We start from the raw sequence: 16,260 nt of genomic DNA, 5'->3' as shown, positions 1-16,260 counted from the left end.
TCAGGTCTAAAGAAAAGATTCTGTACTGCCTGGACTATCATAGCAGTGGGATGCTGGGCTCCTCTCCCCCCCACCGTTTAATGTCCTGTCTGGACTATCATAGCAGCTGGAGGCTGCCTCTCCCTCATTTTATCTCACTAAAAAGTCAGTGTTTCTTATTCCTGCATTCTTTACTACTTCATCACACAAATGGGGGGACACTGCAACGGTAGCCCAGGAGGGTTGGGGGAGGAGGGAAGCAACGGGTGGGGTTGTTGCATGGGCACCCCCTAGAATGGCAGCCAGCTCATCATTTCTGCAGGATCTGACACGGAGCGGCTGTGCTCTCTGGTTCTCTCGTACACTGGTTCTCTAGTACACTTGCCCATATTCTAGGCAGGACTGACTCTATTTTTAGATACAACATAAAGGAGGGAATGACCCAGGGGGTCATTCCCATTTTTGTCTTTGCGCCCCGGTTGACTTCAGCAAAGGTCAGACAGGAGCACCCATGACTGCAGCAGATGGTACAGAACAACTGATAATGTCATCTCATTGTCAATTTACAATGGCATGGCAGACGGTACAATAGGGATGGTAACTGTCTCTGCGACCTTGCAAAGGCAAATGAATGCTGCTGTGTAGCATTGCAGTACTGCCTCTGTCAGCGGCATCCAGTACACATACGATGACAGTGGCAAAAGGCAAAATGGGCTCCATGGTTGCCATGCTATGGCTTCTGCCAGGGCAATCCAGGGGAAAAGGGCGCGAAATGATTGTTTGCTGTTGCTTTCACGGAGGAAGGAATGAGTGACAACATTTACCCAGAATCACCTGCGACACTGTTTTTGCACCATCATGCATTGGGATCTCAACCCAGAATTCCAATGGGCGGGGGCGACTGCGGAAACTATGGGATAGCTATGGGATAGCTACCCACAGTGCAACGCTCCAGAAATCGACGCTAGCCTAGGTACATGGACGCACACCACCGAATTATTGTGTTTTGTGTGGCCGCATGCACTCGACTTTATACAATCTGTTTTACAAAACCAATTTATGTAAAATCAGAATAATCTTGTAGTGTAGACGTACCCTGAGGTAGAAGGAAGACATAAAGAGCTTAATGCACTCACATCACAAGAACCAGATACCGTCCGTCCCAGAATGCTGAAAGAACTGGCATGTGAGATTGCTAGTCCAGTAATAAATCTACCTATTCAGGACTAAGCCCACATGACGGGAGACTCACTAACATTGTTCCTATATTTAAGAAAGAGGAAAAAATGATCCAGGCAATTACAGACCAGTTAGTCTGACCCCAGTCATATGCAAAGTTAAAGAGCCAGCTGGAGAGGAAAGAATAATGAAGTGTGTAGAGGCAGATGGTAAAAGGGATGTAATACAACATGGGTTTACCAAAGATCATGCCAGACTGACCTGATTTCCTTCTTGGAGAACGTAACTGGTTTTTTTAGATAAGGGAAGTGCAGCATTTCTAATGTACTTGGACTTCAGTAAACCATTTTGCATGGTACAACATGGGAAATTAGTAGTTCAGTTAAGGAAAATGGAGATTAGTACAAGCAATATAAAGTGGATAAGGAACTGGCTAAAGAGGAGAAGACAACGGGTTGTGCTGAAAGGTGAATTACCAGACTGGAGGGAGGTTACTAGTGGAGTTCCTCAAGGATCAGTTTGGGACCAACCTTATTCAATATTTTTATTAATGATCTTGGCACACACAGTAGGTGTGTGCTAATGAAACTGGCTGATGAAACAAAGTTGGCAGGCATCGTCAATACAGAGAGGTATCAGAACATTACACAGGAAGATCTGGATGACCTTGAAGGCTGGAGTAACAGAAATGGGATGGAATTCAATAGTACAAAGTGGAAGATCATACACTTAGGATCTAACGGTAAGAATTTCTGTTTCAAGCTGGGGACTTATCAGTTGGAAACAACAGAGGAGGAGAAAGACCTGGGGGTACTGGCCAGTCACAGGATGACTATATACCACCAATGTAATGTGGCTGGGAAAAAGGAAAATGTGATCCTAGTATGTATCAGGCAAGACATTTCCAAAAGAGCCGGTGAAGTATGAATTCCATTGTACAAGACATAGGTGAGACCTCATCTGTAATACTGTGTGCAGTTCTGATCACCCATGTTCAAGAAAGATGAATTTAAAGAGGAACAGGTGCAGAGAAGAGCTACTAGGGTGATCAGGGAAATCGAGGGCCTGTCTTCTGAGAGGAGACTGGAAGAGCTTGGCTTGTTTGGTCTAGCAAAGAGAAGGCTGAGAGGGGATCTGGTTGCTCCTGATAAATACAGCACAGAGGGTGAAGTGCGATGTAAGCTAAAGGACAATGCTGGCACAACAACAAATGGATATGAACTGGCCCTGAATTCAGGTTTGAAATTAGAGGAAGGTTTGTAATCATCAGAGAGGTGAGGTTCTGGGGCAGCTGCCCAAAGAGAGTTGTGGGGACAAACAAGCTAATTAGTTTTAAGAGAACTGGACAAATTGATGAGTGCATTTGTATGCCTGGGTTGCTTGTGAACATGGGGGGCAGAGCTCAACAGGCCCAGGGCTCACTTCCACTTTATATCTGATGTTCTTAAAAGCTCATGCTTCACAGCTTCAGCCAACCCAGCTACTGGGTCAGGAAGGGATTTTCCCTAGGGTGACCGTATTTTCCCCAAAGGAAAACAGGACACCGTACTGGGCCAGCCTAAGATGTCGTCCCACCCCTCTTAAAATGTCATTTCAAGCCTCCCCTTCCCTTGCCTGCACCTCTTCATTTCTTTATTACTGGTCTTAGGATGAAGTGCTTGAAGTCATTCCCCATGTGCCTTCGCACCACTTCTTCCCTTTACACCTTGACCACAGCCAGAAACGTCGGATGGTTGCAATGGCCCTACCTAGTGCAACACATTTCAGCCTGGCTGCCCCAGAAGAGGAGATCCAAAGGCACCCTGGGCCAGCCCGCAACACTGCAGCGAAGCCAGCAGCTGTCTGCTTGCTAGTGCTCTTCATGCTTCTGAATTCCATCCAAAATCAGGGCCTCTCAAACCCTGGACCAGAATAGAAGCTCCCACAATGGCCAGAGGACAGACTGCAGGGAGGAGTGGGGGAGCAGTCCGGATTGATTCTGACAAAAGATTGCTACAGCAACAATAAAAGAATCATCCTCATCCTAAGATTAACACACGCTATGTTTTATAGTGGCCAGTCACCGGCAGATCTCAAAGTGCTTTACAAACACAAGCCAGGGAAGCCTCACAACAGCCCTGTGAGGTAGGGAACTATTTTATTAATCTCCTTTTTGCAGATATTGGAAACAGGGTCACAGAGGGGCGAAGTCACTTACCAAAGGCTGCGCAGCGAATGTGTGCAGAGCCTGGAGCCCCTGACTACCAGTCCCATGCTGTAACCATTACAGCATGCTTCCTCCCTTTATCACAGGTTACTTACAGTAACTGGGAGTCCCAGGTGTGTATTTATTCTCACCTGGACTCTTCATGTGAACCACCAGAGTAACATCTAGGGGCAAAGCTAGGGCCAGCTACGCATCCAGAGAGGGGTCTATCCACTAACCTAATCTGCTATTTCTGCAGAGGGTACAGCTCAAGTGCTGATTAAACAAGTCCCTCAAAGGAGGCCTGGTGGAGAAAAGTAACAGGTTTCTGCTGAGTTTACTTTATTGAAGCAGCACAGTGAGATATAGTGACGTGAGGAGAGCGGAGAATGGGACTCCCCGGAGGGACCACAGAATCATAGGAGCTAGAGCTGGGAAAAGACTGACTGGGCTGTCTAATGCCATCTCCCTACACCTGAGCCAGTGCAGGACTGTCCCCTCGAGAGCGTAGGAGAAGGACGAAGGCAGGTTTTGCAGCACTGAGGATTAGAGCAACTTCCTTCATGCTTAACATCAATTCTTCCATGACTTGCCCTGGAGAGAGAGGGAGACAGAGTGCATAGTGTCATCGTTCCGGAGGGCAAAACCTCTCTAAAGAGACCTCGAAAAACCAAACAGTGCCCAACTCGCTGCACTCCTCTGGGAATCTAGCCCCAAAGGCACGGCCCTGCCTTGTGAGGGGCCAGGGAGCAACACATGCTCCACAAAGCAGGCAGCCTGTGGCTCCCTTCCCCAGGGCAGCTAGGCCTGAGAAGGCACTGTGGCTGCAGGTGCTGGGATGGTTCGGTTCAGGGGGTTCACTTCTCCCCAGTACCCATGCACACCTGGCCACTCTCACAGGCCCAGCCGCAAGCTGTCCTGGTTACCTGTACTGGGGAGGGATTCCCTCCGTCCCCATTTAAATCCCATCACCACCCCCAAAGAAACATCACAGGGCCCCTCTCTTTGGGTGCAGAGGGGAGGGCAAGGCTCCCTGCAGAGTCTAGCAGCCAAGCTCCAGAGACTATGCAGGATTTGGACTGCAAATCCTTGTTCTGGTGCTGTGCTCTGACCATAATGAACAAAGCAAAGATCTGGGCTTTCTGCAGAATCCCTGGGTGAAATTCGGTGGTTTGTGTTCTGCAGCCTAGATTATTGCCAAGGTCCCTTCTGGCTTAAAAATGTATGAGTCTATGAATCTGGACATATCTATCTAGGTGCTTTTATGGCTCCTCGTCACAGCAGCAGGAGATGAGCATCTTTGTCTGTACCTTTGTCACGCTTCTGCTTTGATACTTGCTAGTGGTCTGAACTCCTTTACTTCTGGGAAGAGAGACACAGAGCAAGAGGTGAGCCTAACTGACCATCTGAGCGAATGAGCCCTGTTATGTTAGATAACCATGTGGGCTTATGATTTATGCATTCGTTTGTTGTGTGTTAACAATGTGCACTCGGTGCTGTACATTGAAACAACATTGTGGGTTACAAAAACAGAGTCAAGAGAACTAGGAACCTGCCAGCTAGAGGAAGTACTCACAGCTTCAGCCTGAAGCTAACAACCATTGTTACTCACTTACAACTGGAGCACCTAGTCTTCTTTTCACTTCTGTCTTCTCGTTTTTCCTATACTGTGTGTCTGTCTGTCTTTGGTTGGGAAAATTGACTCGACAAAGCTAACAGCTTTGTACGAGAGCTGAGAATATCTGGGTGCTGCCCTATAAACACTTCCATCATGTAAGAAAAGGGTTAAGAAAGAAAACCTGGGAATATGGGGCATCACGAGTGTGGGTTTTAAGCAGTGAATGCCTTACGACAAGAGAGAGAATCCTGGAGTTTTCAGTAGTAGGAGTGAGATGCGCTGTAACAATTTATTAATACATTTATAAAATAATTTATTCCTCACACCTCAACTGCTAGAACAGGGCCTCATCCTCCCTGATTGAACTGACCTCGTTATCTCTAGCTTGCTTGCTAGCACACATATGTATACCTGCCCCTGGATATTTCCATTACATGCATCTGAGGAAGTGGGTATTCACCCACGAAAGCTCATGCTCCAAAACGTCTGTTAGTCTATAAGGTGCCACAGGATTCTTTGCTGCTAGAAAAGATCAGGTGAATCCAGGGTCTGGCCATTTAGAAATGTTGCAAAGCCTTGCTCTCTCAGAAAGCCTTTCCACAATAAGTGACACTAGCAATCTGAACCCCCTTTTATTCCCAAATCCCTGCCGACCACCTTCCCCTCAAAACACCCTAATCCAAGCAGAGTTTTGACATCGAAAAGGGAGATGTTCCAGAGCCTCCTTGAAGTCCACTAAGGTCTTCTCCATCACTATTGATTTTAGGTGGAAAGCACCCAGATACCATGGTGATGAGTGGTAGTATAAAACCCTAAAACAGTCTGAACCCCAGCCTAAATTTAATCCAGATCTAAACCCCATTTCTTTGCTCTGTCTCTAAATTCTTTCCTGTCTCTCTCCCTGTAGTTTAAGGGCCGTAGCAGCAGATAGACACCACAGTTGCCAACTTTCAAGTGGTAAATTAGCTCCCTGACTTTCACAATAAACCAAAAATCCAGCTAATCCTCTTTCAAAACAAACCAGTCCCTAAGAACCCCAACACTCTATGTGACTAGATCCCCTGGCATGCAGTATGGGACTGTGGTGGGCCTGCAGTGCACCCCTGACTCTCTCCCCCACTTACCCTGTTGCCCCTGCTTGCCAGGAGCTGATCAAAAAAAAAAAGAAACACAAGCTACAAGCTAAAACCTAGCCAACAAGCAACTCACAAGCCACTTACTCCAAAAACAAGCTCAATTTCTGCATTTTTTTTCGCAGGTTTGGCATGTCTGGCAGACACGCGCCTTATCATTGGTATGTTGCCAATGTGAATTATCTGCACAGCGGTAGTGCCTACGGGCCCTAGTCATGCACTAGGTTGGAATCGTGCCAGGTGCTGTACAAACACAGAACAAAATGATGGCCCTTGACCCAGAGAACCTGCAATGTTCTTGCATCTGGCCTCACTTTAATAAGTAAAAGAGCTGGACAAACCTGAGCGCACGCTCCTATGTGCTTTATACCAATCTCAGATCTCGTTTTCCTGGGGAAATAAAAGTCAGAGGAAGAGATTAGACAAGATGAATGCTCACTTTCCTCTAGGGAGTCACATCTCTCCAGAAGTCACCACCACATTAGCTAATTTCAGACTATGGTAGATGGGATTTATTACAATTTCCTTGGGACAATGTCTGATCTCTCCCCAACCTGAGGAGGATTCATTCTCTCTATCTGTACATCTCTGTACTTCCATTGGGCGCTTCACTGTGGCTTCTGACACCTTCTCTGATACTGGAAGGTACCATTAGCAACTTTCCCCTACATTTTAGTAGCAAATGTTAAATCCCTATTTTCACTTCCGAAGAAGGAAGAGTTCCTTACACTGCAAGCTCTGATCAATTGCAGTAGCTGTCATGCACTGCTGAGACCCTGACCCAAATCATTCTTATTTGTTGGCTCCCAATTAGGAAATAAGAGAGGCCATATGAGGGTTTCCAAGAAGTTGAGGTTATATAAAGGCGCTAGTCATGTGCCACAGAGCACAGTGAATAGCACCAAGGTGAGCAAAGAGAACCAAGCGCTCACTGTGCCAACTTTTCCTGTGGTTGCAAGAGCTAATGTACTTTTCCCGTGGGTTCATTTTAACTCACCTAGGTACGTTTGTAACAAGATAAAGTCATAGGAGGCTGATCTGATTTTCAATACATGGGAGATTCCTCTATTTGGGGACATTTGTTTGCTGTGATGAGTCAGTTAAAATAAACTAAGCCAGCCACAATGCACTATGATTCACCGAAGGGCTCTGCTCTCTTCCCCTCAGCTGCTCCTGGTCAATCTAATTTCACTTCTGGTGTCTCCTGCCCCGGAGACTCCATGCATACCACTGAAAGGAGATTTTAAGATGTCCCCCTTTTCCTACAGGTGTTGCGCCCCTCAGCATAACATGCTCCTGACTCTGCTGAGTCCACAGCTCTTTGCTTCTGAGAAGCACTTGTCGGAACATTCCACTTTCAAGGAATTAAAAAGAAAGGGAAGCCAGCCGTGTGATTAAAACACAAGACTGGTGCTTGGATCCTCAAAGGCATTTAGGTGCCTAACTCCCATTAACATGTGGACTTGGGAGTCTGTTCCCTGCTCAGCTGCAGCCCCCGGAATGAGCATGGCCACGACCACGTTGCTGCTCTGTCTGTGCAAACAGAGGAATAATTGTGCTCCCATATTTCACAGGGGCCTGTTGTGCAGTGTAACTCATTCACATTTGGGGATCTGGCACTGGAAGGGTGAGGGAAAAGGAGAGCCAGGGTATTTGTATTTTCAGTAAATCTGGCACAGTTCCCTAGGAGAGGCGCTTTCAGACTGAGCGGTTGGGACAGTGCCTATGTAGGACCAGCAGCATGGCCTCCCAAGCGTTCAAACAGTGCCGTTCCCACTGGAAACATCCCAGAATTTCTCATTTGGGGAACTGTTTCAATAGCTGCTCCGAGTCAGAGCAGAAACTAAAACATCAACATGTCCCATGGGATGAAAAATCCACTTTCCATAGGGTTCAAGACCATACAAATGCCAAGGTCACCAGTGGGGAAAGCGCTCAAGCCAACCAACTTCCACTCAGGGCAGCTGCCACAAGATGGCATCAATCCCACACGCTTAGCTGGTGAATTAGCAAACACAGAAATAGTGAGTTTGGCAGTGAAAGAAAACTGAGGCTACGTCAAGACTACCTGCGGTATCGGCAGGTAGCAATCGATTGCTCGGGGATGGATATATCGCATCTCATCTAGACGCGATATATCGACCCCGAACGCTCTTATAGCGATTCCGGAACTCCACCAACCCCAACGGAGTTGCGGAATCGACGGGGAGCTGCGGACATCGATCCTACGCCGTGAGGACGGTGAGTAATCCGATCTTAGATATTCGACTTCACCTGCACTGAATCGATCTAGAAAACAAGTCAGGAAAATTAACTCTTCCCCTGCCACCATGCAGCTTGAGGGATTACCTGACTCATTAGAGCTCCCTTTCTACAGCAGCTCTGAAGAACATTTGATGAGTCGCTTATTCAACAATTTTCACATGAATTACCCAAGGAATCATTTTTTCATTATTTACCCAGCTGGCTTCCTCTCAACTCAAATGACTCTGCTAAAGGCACAAGGGAGGTACGGGTCATCCAGCTGTCCAGGAGTCAGGGGACCAGGAGTCAATTCCTGGATCTGCCACTTATCTCCTGTGTGACCTTGAGAAGTCATTTAGCCTCACTGTTCCTCATTTTCCCAATCTGTGAAATGGGGAGACTATCACTTTGAGATCCACCTATGAGAAGAGCACCATGTAAAAGCTATATTATTATAGAAAGGCAGGGAGAGCAGCCTTGCCCAGAGGAGTAAATGCTTCAAAGAGGATATTAGTGTACTCACAGGATTCGGTCGCACAGCATACACTCGCTGCTGTGTGTCACACCATCTGTTCCACACACCATCTGGGAGGTCCGGGTGCACAGTACTCTCCCTTTGGTTTGGGGGTACTGATTGCAATTAGCCTGTTGATATGACACAACAGAATATGGGGGTGAGCGGTCACCCTGGGAGAATGCTCCTGCCCTGCCTTGTGGGTTTGAGAATGAAAGGAAAGCCAGCAGGTGTCAGGTCTGGGAGATGTCCATGTAAATATTCAGCTTGAAGAAGAATATGTCTGGTTTTCTCCTTTGGGGTGGAAGACTGGGCTTATCTACACTTACTGGGGGATTGACGCGCGGAGATCAGTGCATCGGCGGAGACCTGCTAAATCGACTGCAGATCACTCTCCCATCGACTCCTGTACCCCACTGGATCGAGAAGAGTCAGGGGAGTCGACAGGAGAGCAACACTGTGTAGTGTGGACCCCGCGGTAAGTAGCTCTAAGCTACGTCAACTTGAGTTACGCTATTCACGTAACTCAAATTGAGTAGCTTAGATCGAATTTCCCCTGTAGTGTAGACCTTAGACAGTATAGGAAGGAGGGGTCTGCAGTCCAGTTCTAAACGTGAGTCGCAACTGGGCCCTTTGTGGATAAAATGGCCTGAAGGGAATCCAGCTAGCCAAAGCCACTCTGGGCCTGTTGGACAATGAGTCAGCAGCTGCGGGAGAAGTTCTGAGCTACCCAGGATGGGGCAGAGATGGAGATTGTGTTTGCGGTCTCAGCGGGGCACCAGTGACTACCCGTTACCGTCCACATGCTGTTGTTTTATGTTACCTCTCCTTTCAGGGGCAGGGACTACCCTTCGTCTTCATGTCTGTACAGCCCCTCGTACAGCGGGGTCCTGATCCCTGCTTGGGGCTGTGAGGCCCCACCACAACCCGAATAATATTATCTCGTTGTCACTGGCAGAAGAAGCACTGAGCAGTCCCTGACGTTGTATATGAAATGCAGCCTCACCTTTACTGGAGCAGCGTTGGCACATTCCCCCTCGGACCGTACTGTAATGCGGTTTCCAGTTCTCCTGCAGAAGGGAAAAAGGGTACGGAATGACACACAGTTACACTGCCACCTCCATCTCCTGGGAGCATAGCTGGGGTGAGTCCTTGGCACATTCACCGCACTGGCCTGGGGCTTCCAAGTCTACGATTACTTTTAAAATCACAATTTGCTGGGACAGGAGGGGCCATGAACCCTTGTTGCATCTTAATTGACTGTCATCGTTTTAATCTTCCGCTCTTGCCTCTTCTGCTCTGTTTGTTTCATGGCAAGGCACCAAGCACCATGCACCACTAGCCAGGAGAGAAATAGGACTACTCCATTACACTTGTGAAAGGAGAAAGGCAAGGTATTGGAAGCCATTGCTCATACTCACGTCATCTCTGAACACAAGACACATCTGTTGCTGTATGTTTTTCCGTCAGTGCCACAAACGGGTTCCCAGGAATTTCTGCAGAGAATTGCTTCACCTTTTACTCCATGCAGAATTCGCCTGCAGTCCGCCTAAAAAGAGAGTGAAATAATATCTGATGTTTCTTGCATCCTTATCCAGTTAGATGTTTTTTGCAATTTAATAGAACTTGAGACCTATCCTCCCAGAAGGATTAAAATCATAGCATCTTCATTTAAATTACACTCCTCAGTAGCATAGAACAACCAGGGTACAATGTTGAATACCTCAAACACACACTCCACAGCTCCTCTGATCTTTATTGAGACCACGTTTCAGTGTGTTAGGTCTCTCTCAGGGTCCGATTCACATAAGACGATAACAGTCTACTTCTGCTACCTGCTAACAAAGTTATTCCTTTATTAGAGTAGCAAAAGCCTGTACAATTAGTGCTGAATGTATCAGGTTTCTTCTTTGCTAACATCCCATGTTGGGATTGTTTTGCATATCATTTACTGTAGAAGAAACTGCTGGGTGTTTTCAATACTGACCTCTGATGATGATTCGTGGCTCCTACCTACAAGGAATCAGGACTTTGATATCTGTCTCATCCGAGACAGCACCCACCAGATGGAAAAAAGAAAAACTGATGAAAGCTTGTCAAACAACACTAAAAATGATCGAAAAATAGGTATTGTGAGTTCACATTGCCGTTATTCATGGGGCCATATTGGCCATTGTGTGTGAGTCTTCAAATCAATGCTGGTTAATTTGTAAAAACATCCAGGAATCCTGAAAGTTTCAGGGATTGTAGCCTGAATATTGACTGGTCAGGAATTCAGACCAGGAGGCTGAGAGTCATTCTTATTTTGTTATTCTCCTATTTAAAAAATGTCAAACATCCATTCAGAGAGCAGGAATAAGGTCATGTGACCAGGCAACCAAACAAAATAAAGACTATCAAGTGGACCAACTTGGCTTGTAAACAAGGCTGAAATTTGTTCAGATAAGCTGCTTGCAACTCAAATATACTTTGGTTCAGGTTTGTTTTGTGAATGATTTGTGAGCATCAAGATGGGCCAAGCTCATCACATATTTTATTCAAAGAGCTCTAAAACTGGCACAACATAAGCTGATTCTAAGCCCCAGGCAGCAATGTTGCAGGCAGATACTCACACAGCCTTTGACCCTTACCAAGCTGAGGTACGTGAACATGCACTAATAATTATGAGTGATTAACAGGAACAGTTACGTGTGTCCCTCTTCTTTCCTTGCATCCACAAAAACAGGAGCATTTAGGTAAAGTTAACCCTGCCATCAGGTTACCACGTACATTCATCATGCTGAGGGGAAACACTCATGGCAAAAAAAAAAAAAAAAAAAGCCATTTCTCTAAAGTCTTTTCACATCCTTAGGCCTTAATCCTACAAACACATTTCAGCCAGGAGAGGGCACTGGGGCTCATTGTCTCTCTCATACATAACTTTATTCTGAACTAGTTCAGGTATCCTAACAAAGGGGTGGGAGAAAGAATGGAGTCTCTTCCCCTCTCCCGATAGCTCACTTCAAAGCCAGAGGTGTGTGAAGAGGTAGCAACTGCACATGGTGCAATCTGGCCAAGCTTGCAATGAGCCGGAGAGTTACATCTGGAAGAGAGGGGATTTTTAGCCTCTAAGCTATAATAACTGTGCATAGCTCCAGATATTTTAAACCCTCTGCAACTTGCCGCTATTAAGGGAAAGGGATTCTCATTTTCTGATTTTATCATTGCCTGCTCTGGGGAACACAAAGAACCAGGGATGTTACTCTGAAGAATATTATTTCAAGACTTCCCCGTTCAACATCATCTGCTAATTCCATTAATGTGCTGTTTGCTCCCACTTCCATGCAATTAATGAAGTTAAACCAGACAACCGTGACTTTGTAGGTCCCCGCTAGACTCCTCCCGGTACTCAACACATTGTGTAGATCATCTGCCTCATGTGACAGTGTTCATTTCCAAGGCAATTTGAATCCTATCAAAGAAGATTCCTTGGAATCTCAGATCTCCCGCTAGTGGCTGGACCTCATAAGTGCATATTAGCCTACTACCGCTGCCCCCAATGGAATTTGCTCCTCTTGCTCATGAGGCAGGGTCCATGCTTCTGGATCCGGAGTTCCTGGGTTCTAACCCTCTGATGACACACGAAAAACTAGGTGGTTGCTTTTACTCTCCAAATCAATTCCAGTTATTCAATAAAGTCCTGTTTTATCACAAGTCACTCCAAGTCCTTCACACTTCCATTCTGAAATGCTGTTAGAAAATATAACCAAGCTGTTGCTAACATGGTTTGTTTATCATAACCTAGAGCTTGTCATAGAACATAGGTGCATAGGAACTGCAAGATTTGAACAGACTCCGGGTCCATATACTCCAGTGGCTAGCACCAGATGCTTCAGAGAAAGATCTATGAATCCAACAGCAGGAAAATAGGGGCAGTCTGTCCCCCACATTAGCCCTTATCCTAGTCCCTCATAGCTAAAGATTAGTGTAACCATGAAGTTTTACATCTCTTCCAAAATTTTTGTTAGCATTAGTGATAACGCTTGATATTCTTATAATCCACATAAAGGACCAAGCTCTTTGAATCTTGCTAGATTCTTGGCCTCAATGACTTCCTGTGGCAATGAGTTCCACTGTCTAATTATGCATTGTGTGAAAAAGTGTTTCCTTTTTGAATTTGTCACCTTTTCATTTCAATGAATGTGTCTTTGTTCCAGGACCGGCTCTACAGTTTTTGCCACCCCAAGCAGCACACCAAATTGCCGCTGTGGATGGCGGGGGCAGTCTGTGTGCCCCTAGGGCGGCAGACGCGTTTCCGTGGCAGAGGCCATTTCTGTGGCAGCTTCTATGTTTAGCTGAAGCTACCGTGGACAGTTAAATATAGAAGCTGCCACAGAAATGGCCTTTGCAGCGGAAATGCGCCTGTCGCCCTAAGGGCACACAGACTGCCCCCGCCATCCACAGCGGCAATTTGGCGCGCTGCTGGGGGCAAAACAACAGGGACTGCTGCTCCTTGAAAATTGCTGCCCCAAGCACCAGCTTGGAATGCTAGTGCCTGGAGTGGCCCTGCTTTGTTCTTGTGTGGAGGACAGGGAAAACAGAAGCTCTAATCTATCTTCTCTAAACCATTCATTAGTTTAGAGACTTTTCTCATGTCCCCTGTTCTCCATCTCCTTTCTAATGTAACATTCCCAATCTTTTCAATCTTTCTTCATGAGTATTTAGCCAGGCCCCTCATCCGCCCGGCAGCCCAGCTCTGAACCAGGGTCGATGGCTCGCGACTCCAGTGCTAGCTAGACACTTAGAGATTGTCCAGTTAGATTTACCGGAATGATAATGCCGTTGCCAACACTTTGGTTCTCTCTTTCGTTGCTGCCAGACTGTGTTCCACAGTTTCCACCGTACTGAGCTGTGTCTTGCTGCGTGCTGGAAGGAAGGGAGAGGTAGAGCGTGGCACGTAAAGCCTCTAACAAGGGTGAACGCACACACGTCAGCTTCCTGTCTGTTCTTATTACATGAGATTTCTCTCATACACCTTCAGGATTCAATTTCCAGGTCACCTACCTGCCTGGCACTAAAACAAAGCTTTCTATGGAGCTGTTCCCATCCATTCTCATTGTGTTTTCCTCCCTCTGTCTGGTTTGTTTAAGGGGTAGGGGGCTGGGCAAATGACTTTGGTCCCTCATTGGAAAAGAAAGCCTAATACGGATTATCTCCATTAAGGTCACGTTGAAACAGGAGAATGGCTGCCATCAGGCAGAGGTGACTCATGGGTGGAGGGTAGGGGGTGGGGGGAGAGACATGCTGGGTCACATGTTCCTCCACCCCTCAGCTTTGCTGCTTGGCTTGTACTGAGCATGGTCAGTAAACACTGTGGAAGCTGGCTGCCCACTTTTTGCCCCTCCCCGCCCCCACTATCAGCAGGCATGGGTCATTTCTTCCATCAGGGGAATCTTTGATCCAAAGACAGTCACAGACCGAGTGAAAGTCACTGAGTGTGCCCATTATTCTTTCAGACTCAATGGACGGAGCAATTAAACTTGTTTACAGAGTAGAGATAGGTACAAACAGTGAAGGGACTGCCCAAGGCACATGGCAGGTTAGAGCTAAAACGTGTGTGGAGAGGTTTCCCTGATTACAAATACTGTGGCTCACAGATTGGTTGCAGGCTTTGTGTGCTGAAGGCAGAAAGCTGGGAGGAGGAGGAGGAGGGAGTTGTGAACATGACCCTGAAAAGAGAAGGCTGAAAGACAAAGCTTCATGGGCACAGATCCCCTTGAACTGGCAGACTAGGGGATTTTGGAGCAAGGAAACAGCCTGCTATAGTAGTCTCCTGTGGTCAGGGCAACAGGACAGTGGGGACATGTCTGCAAGAAACAAGATTGCACCACGAGTAAAGCTGACTCTTATCATCAATGTCTTCTCCAGATGGAAACAGCTCTGCAAGGACTCGCGTACTGATTAACTTCTCAGGCCAAAGGCAATAATGACAATATTCTCTGATGTCACTCACGGCAATGAGCACACCAGTCTGAACGCCCAGCATCCAGCCAGGTAGGAACACAGGGACCCTGTGTTCTACATGCTGCTGTTTGATGGGGCGATTGCAGAACAGCATGAGCCTGGCTCTCGGAAGGAAGAGACCATTGCAGGGGATAGCTGGCATCAGTGAAATTGGAGCCCAGTTCTGTCTGCCTTTCCCAGTGAGTGGTGTGACACGGCTCCTTGGCATAGGGTGGGCATGGTGGGGGAGAGAGACAGTGCATTTAAAAGTTGCTACAATATTCGACAGAGCAGAAACCACTGTAGCTTAGCTTAGTATTATTCCATTATTGTTTGGGGATTGTTACTGTTGGCTAACGTCATAAATATTTCTCCGGGAGGACAGACAGAGAAGATCTGGGAGATCAGAAGCTGGAACTATTTCTCCCCACTACGGGTTAGTGCCATAACTTGTAACTTCACCTGATTTCAGGTTGTCATTGAAGGTGGGGACTCGAGTGGGACAGCAGCTCAAGCCATTGCTTTGGTCATTCAGAAGTAGCTGTGTGTTTCCATACTCACCCTCCACACCCACTGTTTGGTCCACTATTGCCCTGAGCAGTCTGGCCATTGGCAGAGCAGGGAAAGGTCCCACCAGACTGGCTGCAGCTGTTCTGTGAAAGGGACAGAAGCACACTGGATGTGAGGTTTCCTCTGGGCTCTTCTATAATCTTTGAGATCTTTCTGCCACTCCAACCACCCTCGCCTGGCTGGGACTAGGAGCAGCACATCTGATATTCTGTTCCGGCCAGGCTCTGATACGCACCAGAACCTGTGGCGTGACCAGAGGTAAGGCTTCTGTGAGCCCCGATCCATTATTGCCTTGCTCCTTGTGTCATTGTGGAGGCAGGTCCACTGGATTTACCTCCACCGAGAACTACCAGCTACAGTTCCTCCAGGAGGAAGTATGGAGGCCAACACTGAGACTTGTGCAATCTTCAGGCTGCACAAAACTTTCGTTGTAAAAACACAACAGATGGCTCAGCAGCCTGGCCTGAGAAGCAGTTTGTTTCTGTTCTCTGCATTCTGAAAACCACATAACTGGAATATAAGGGAGGTGGGGAGGAAAACTGGCTGAATCCACAGACAACACTAAATTATTACAAGGATATCTCAAGAAAGAAATCCAAGGTGAAGGGCCATTTTCATGCCCCAGAGTGTGTCACTACAAGACTGCATTGAATGAGGAGTTTCTCTCATCCTGAACACAGAAACAGCCTTGTTTGTTTCCAGGCTGGGTCCCCCTGCTCAAACCACAGAAACCACTTTCCTTGGTGAGACAGGGCGCAGTGCTGCACCCTGTGTAGCCAGCAGGAATTGTGCCGTTGACTTCAACGGAGATGGAATCAGGCTCAGAGTGAGTAACCACCTTCTTTCATCTGATTAA

At 47.0% G+C, this 16,260-nt stretch overlaps 1 protein-coding gene across 1 annotated transcript in view; it reads right to left on the bottom strand.

Annotated features, from left to right (window-relative positions):
• Nucleotides 1–3,219: 3,219 nt before the first annotated feature.
• The window catches only part of LOC127055210 (serine protease inhibitor Kazal-type 5-like), an 80,391-nt gene continuing 67,350 nt past the window's right edge, over nucleotides 3,220–16,260 (bottom strand). Inside the window, exons 11-18 of the mRNA XM_050961921.1 lie at nucleotides 15,396–15,487; nucleotides 13,658–13,757; nucleotides 10,274–10,401; nucleotides 9,859–9,922; nucleotides 8,862–8,983; nucleotides 6,436–6,484; nucleotides 4,654–4,705; nucleotides 3,220–3,937 (exon numbers count right to left, since the gene is read on the bottom strand). Of these exons, the coding sequence (XP_050817878.1) occupies nucleotides 4,700–4,705; nucleotides 6,436–6,484; nucleotides 8,862–8,983; nucleotides 9,859–9,922; nucleotides 10,274–10,401; nucleotides 13,658–13,757; nucleotides 15,396–15,487 (561 nt within the window). The 3' untranslated portion in view covers nucleotides 3,220–3,937; nucleotides 4,654–4,699. The remainder of the gene's footprint in view (nucleotides 3,938–4,653; nucleotides 4,706–6,435; nucleotides 6,485–8,861; nucleotides 8,984–9,858; nucleotides 9,923–10,273; nucleotides 10,402–13,657; nucleotides 13,758–15,395; nucleotides 15,488–16,260) is intronic.

Source organism: Gopherus flavomarginatus, chromosome 7 (genome assembly GCF_025201925.1).
Source record: "Gopherus flavomarginatus isolate rGopFla2 chromosome 7, rGopFla2.mat.asm, whole genome shotgun sequence".
In the NCBI taxonomy this organism is placed as follows: domain Eukaryota; kingdom Metazoa; phylum Chordata; order Testudines; family Testudinidae; genus Gopherus; species Gopherus flavomarginatus.
This window is presented reverse-complemented; position numbering and strand designations above follow the sequence as displayed.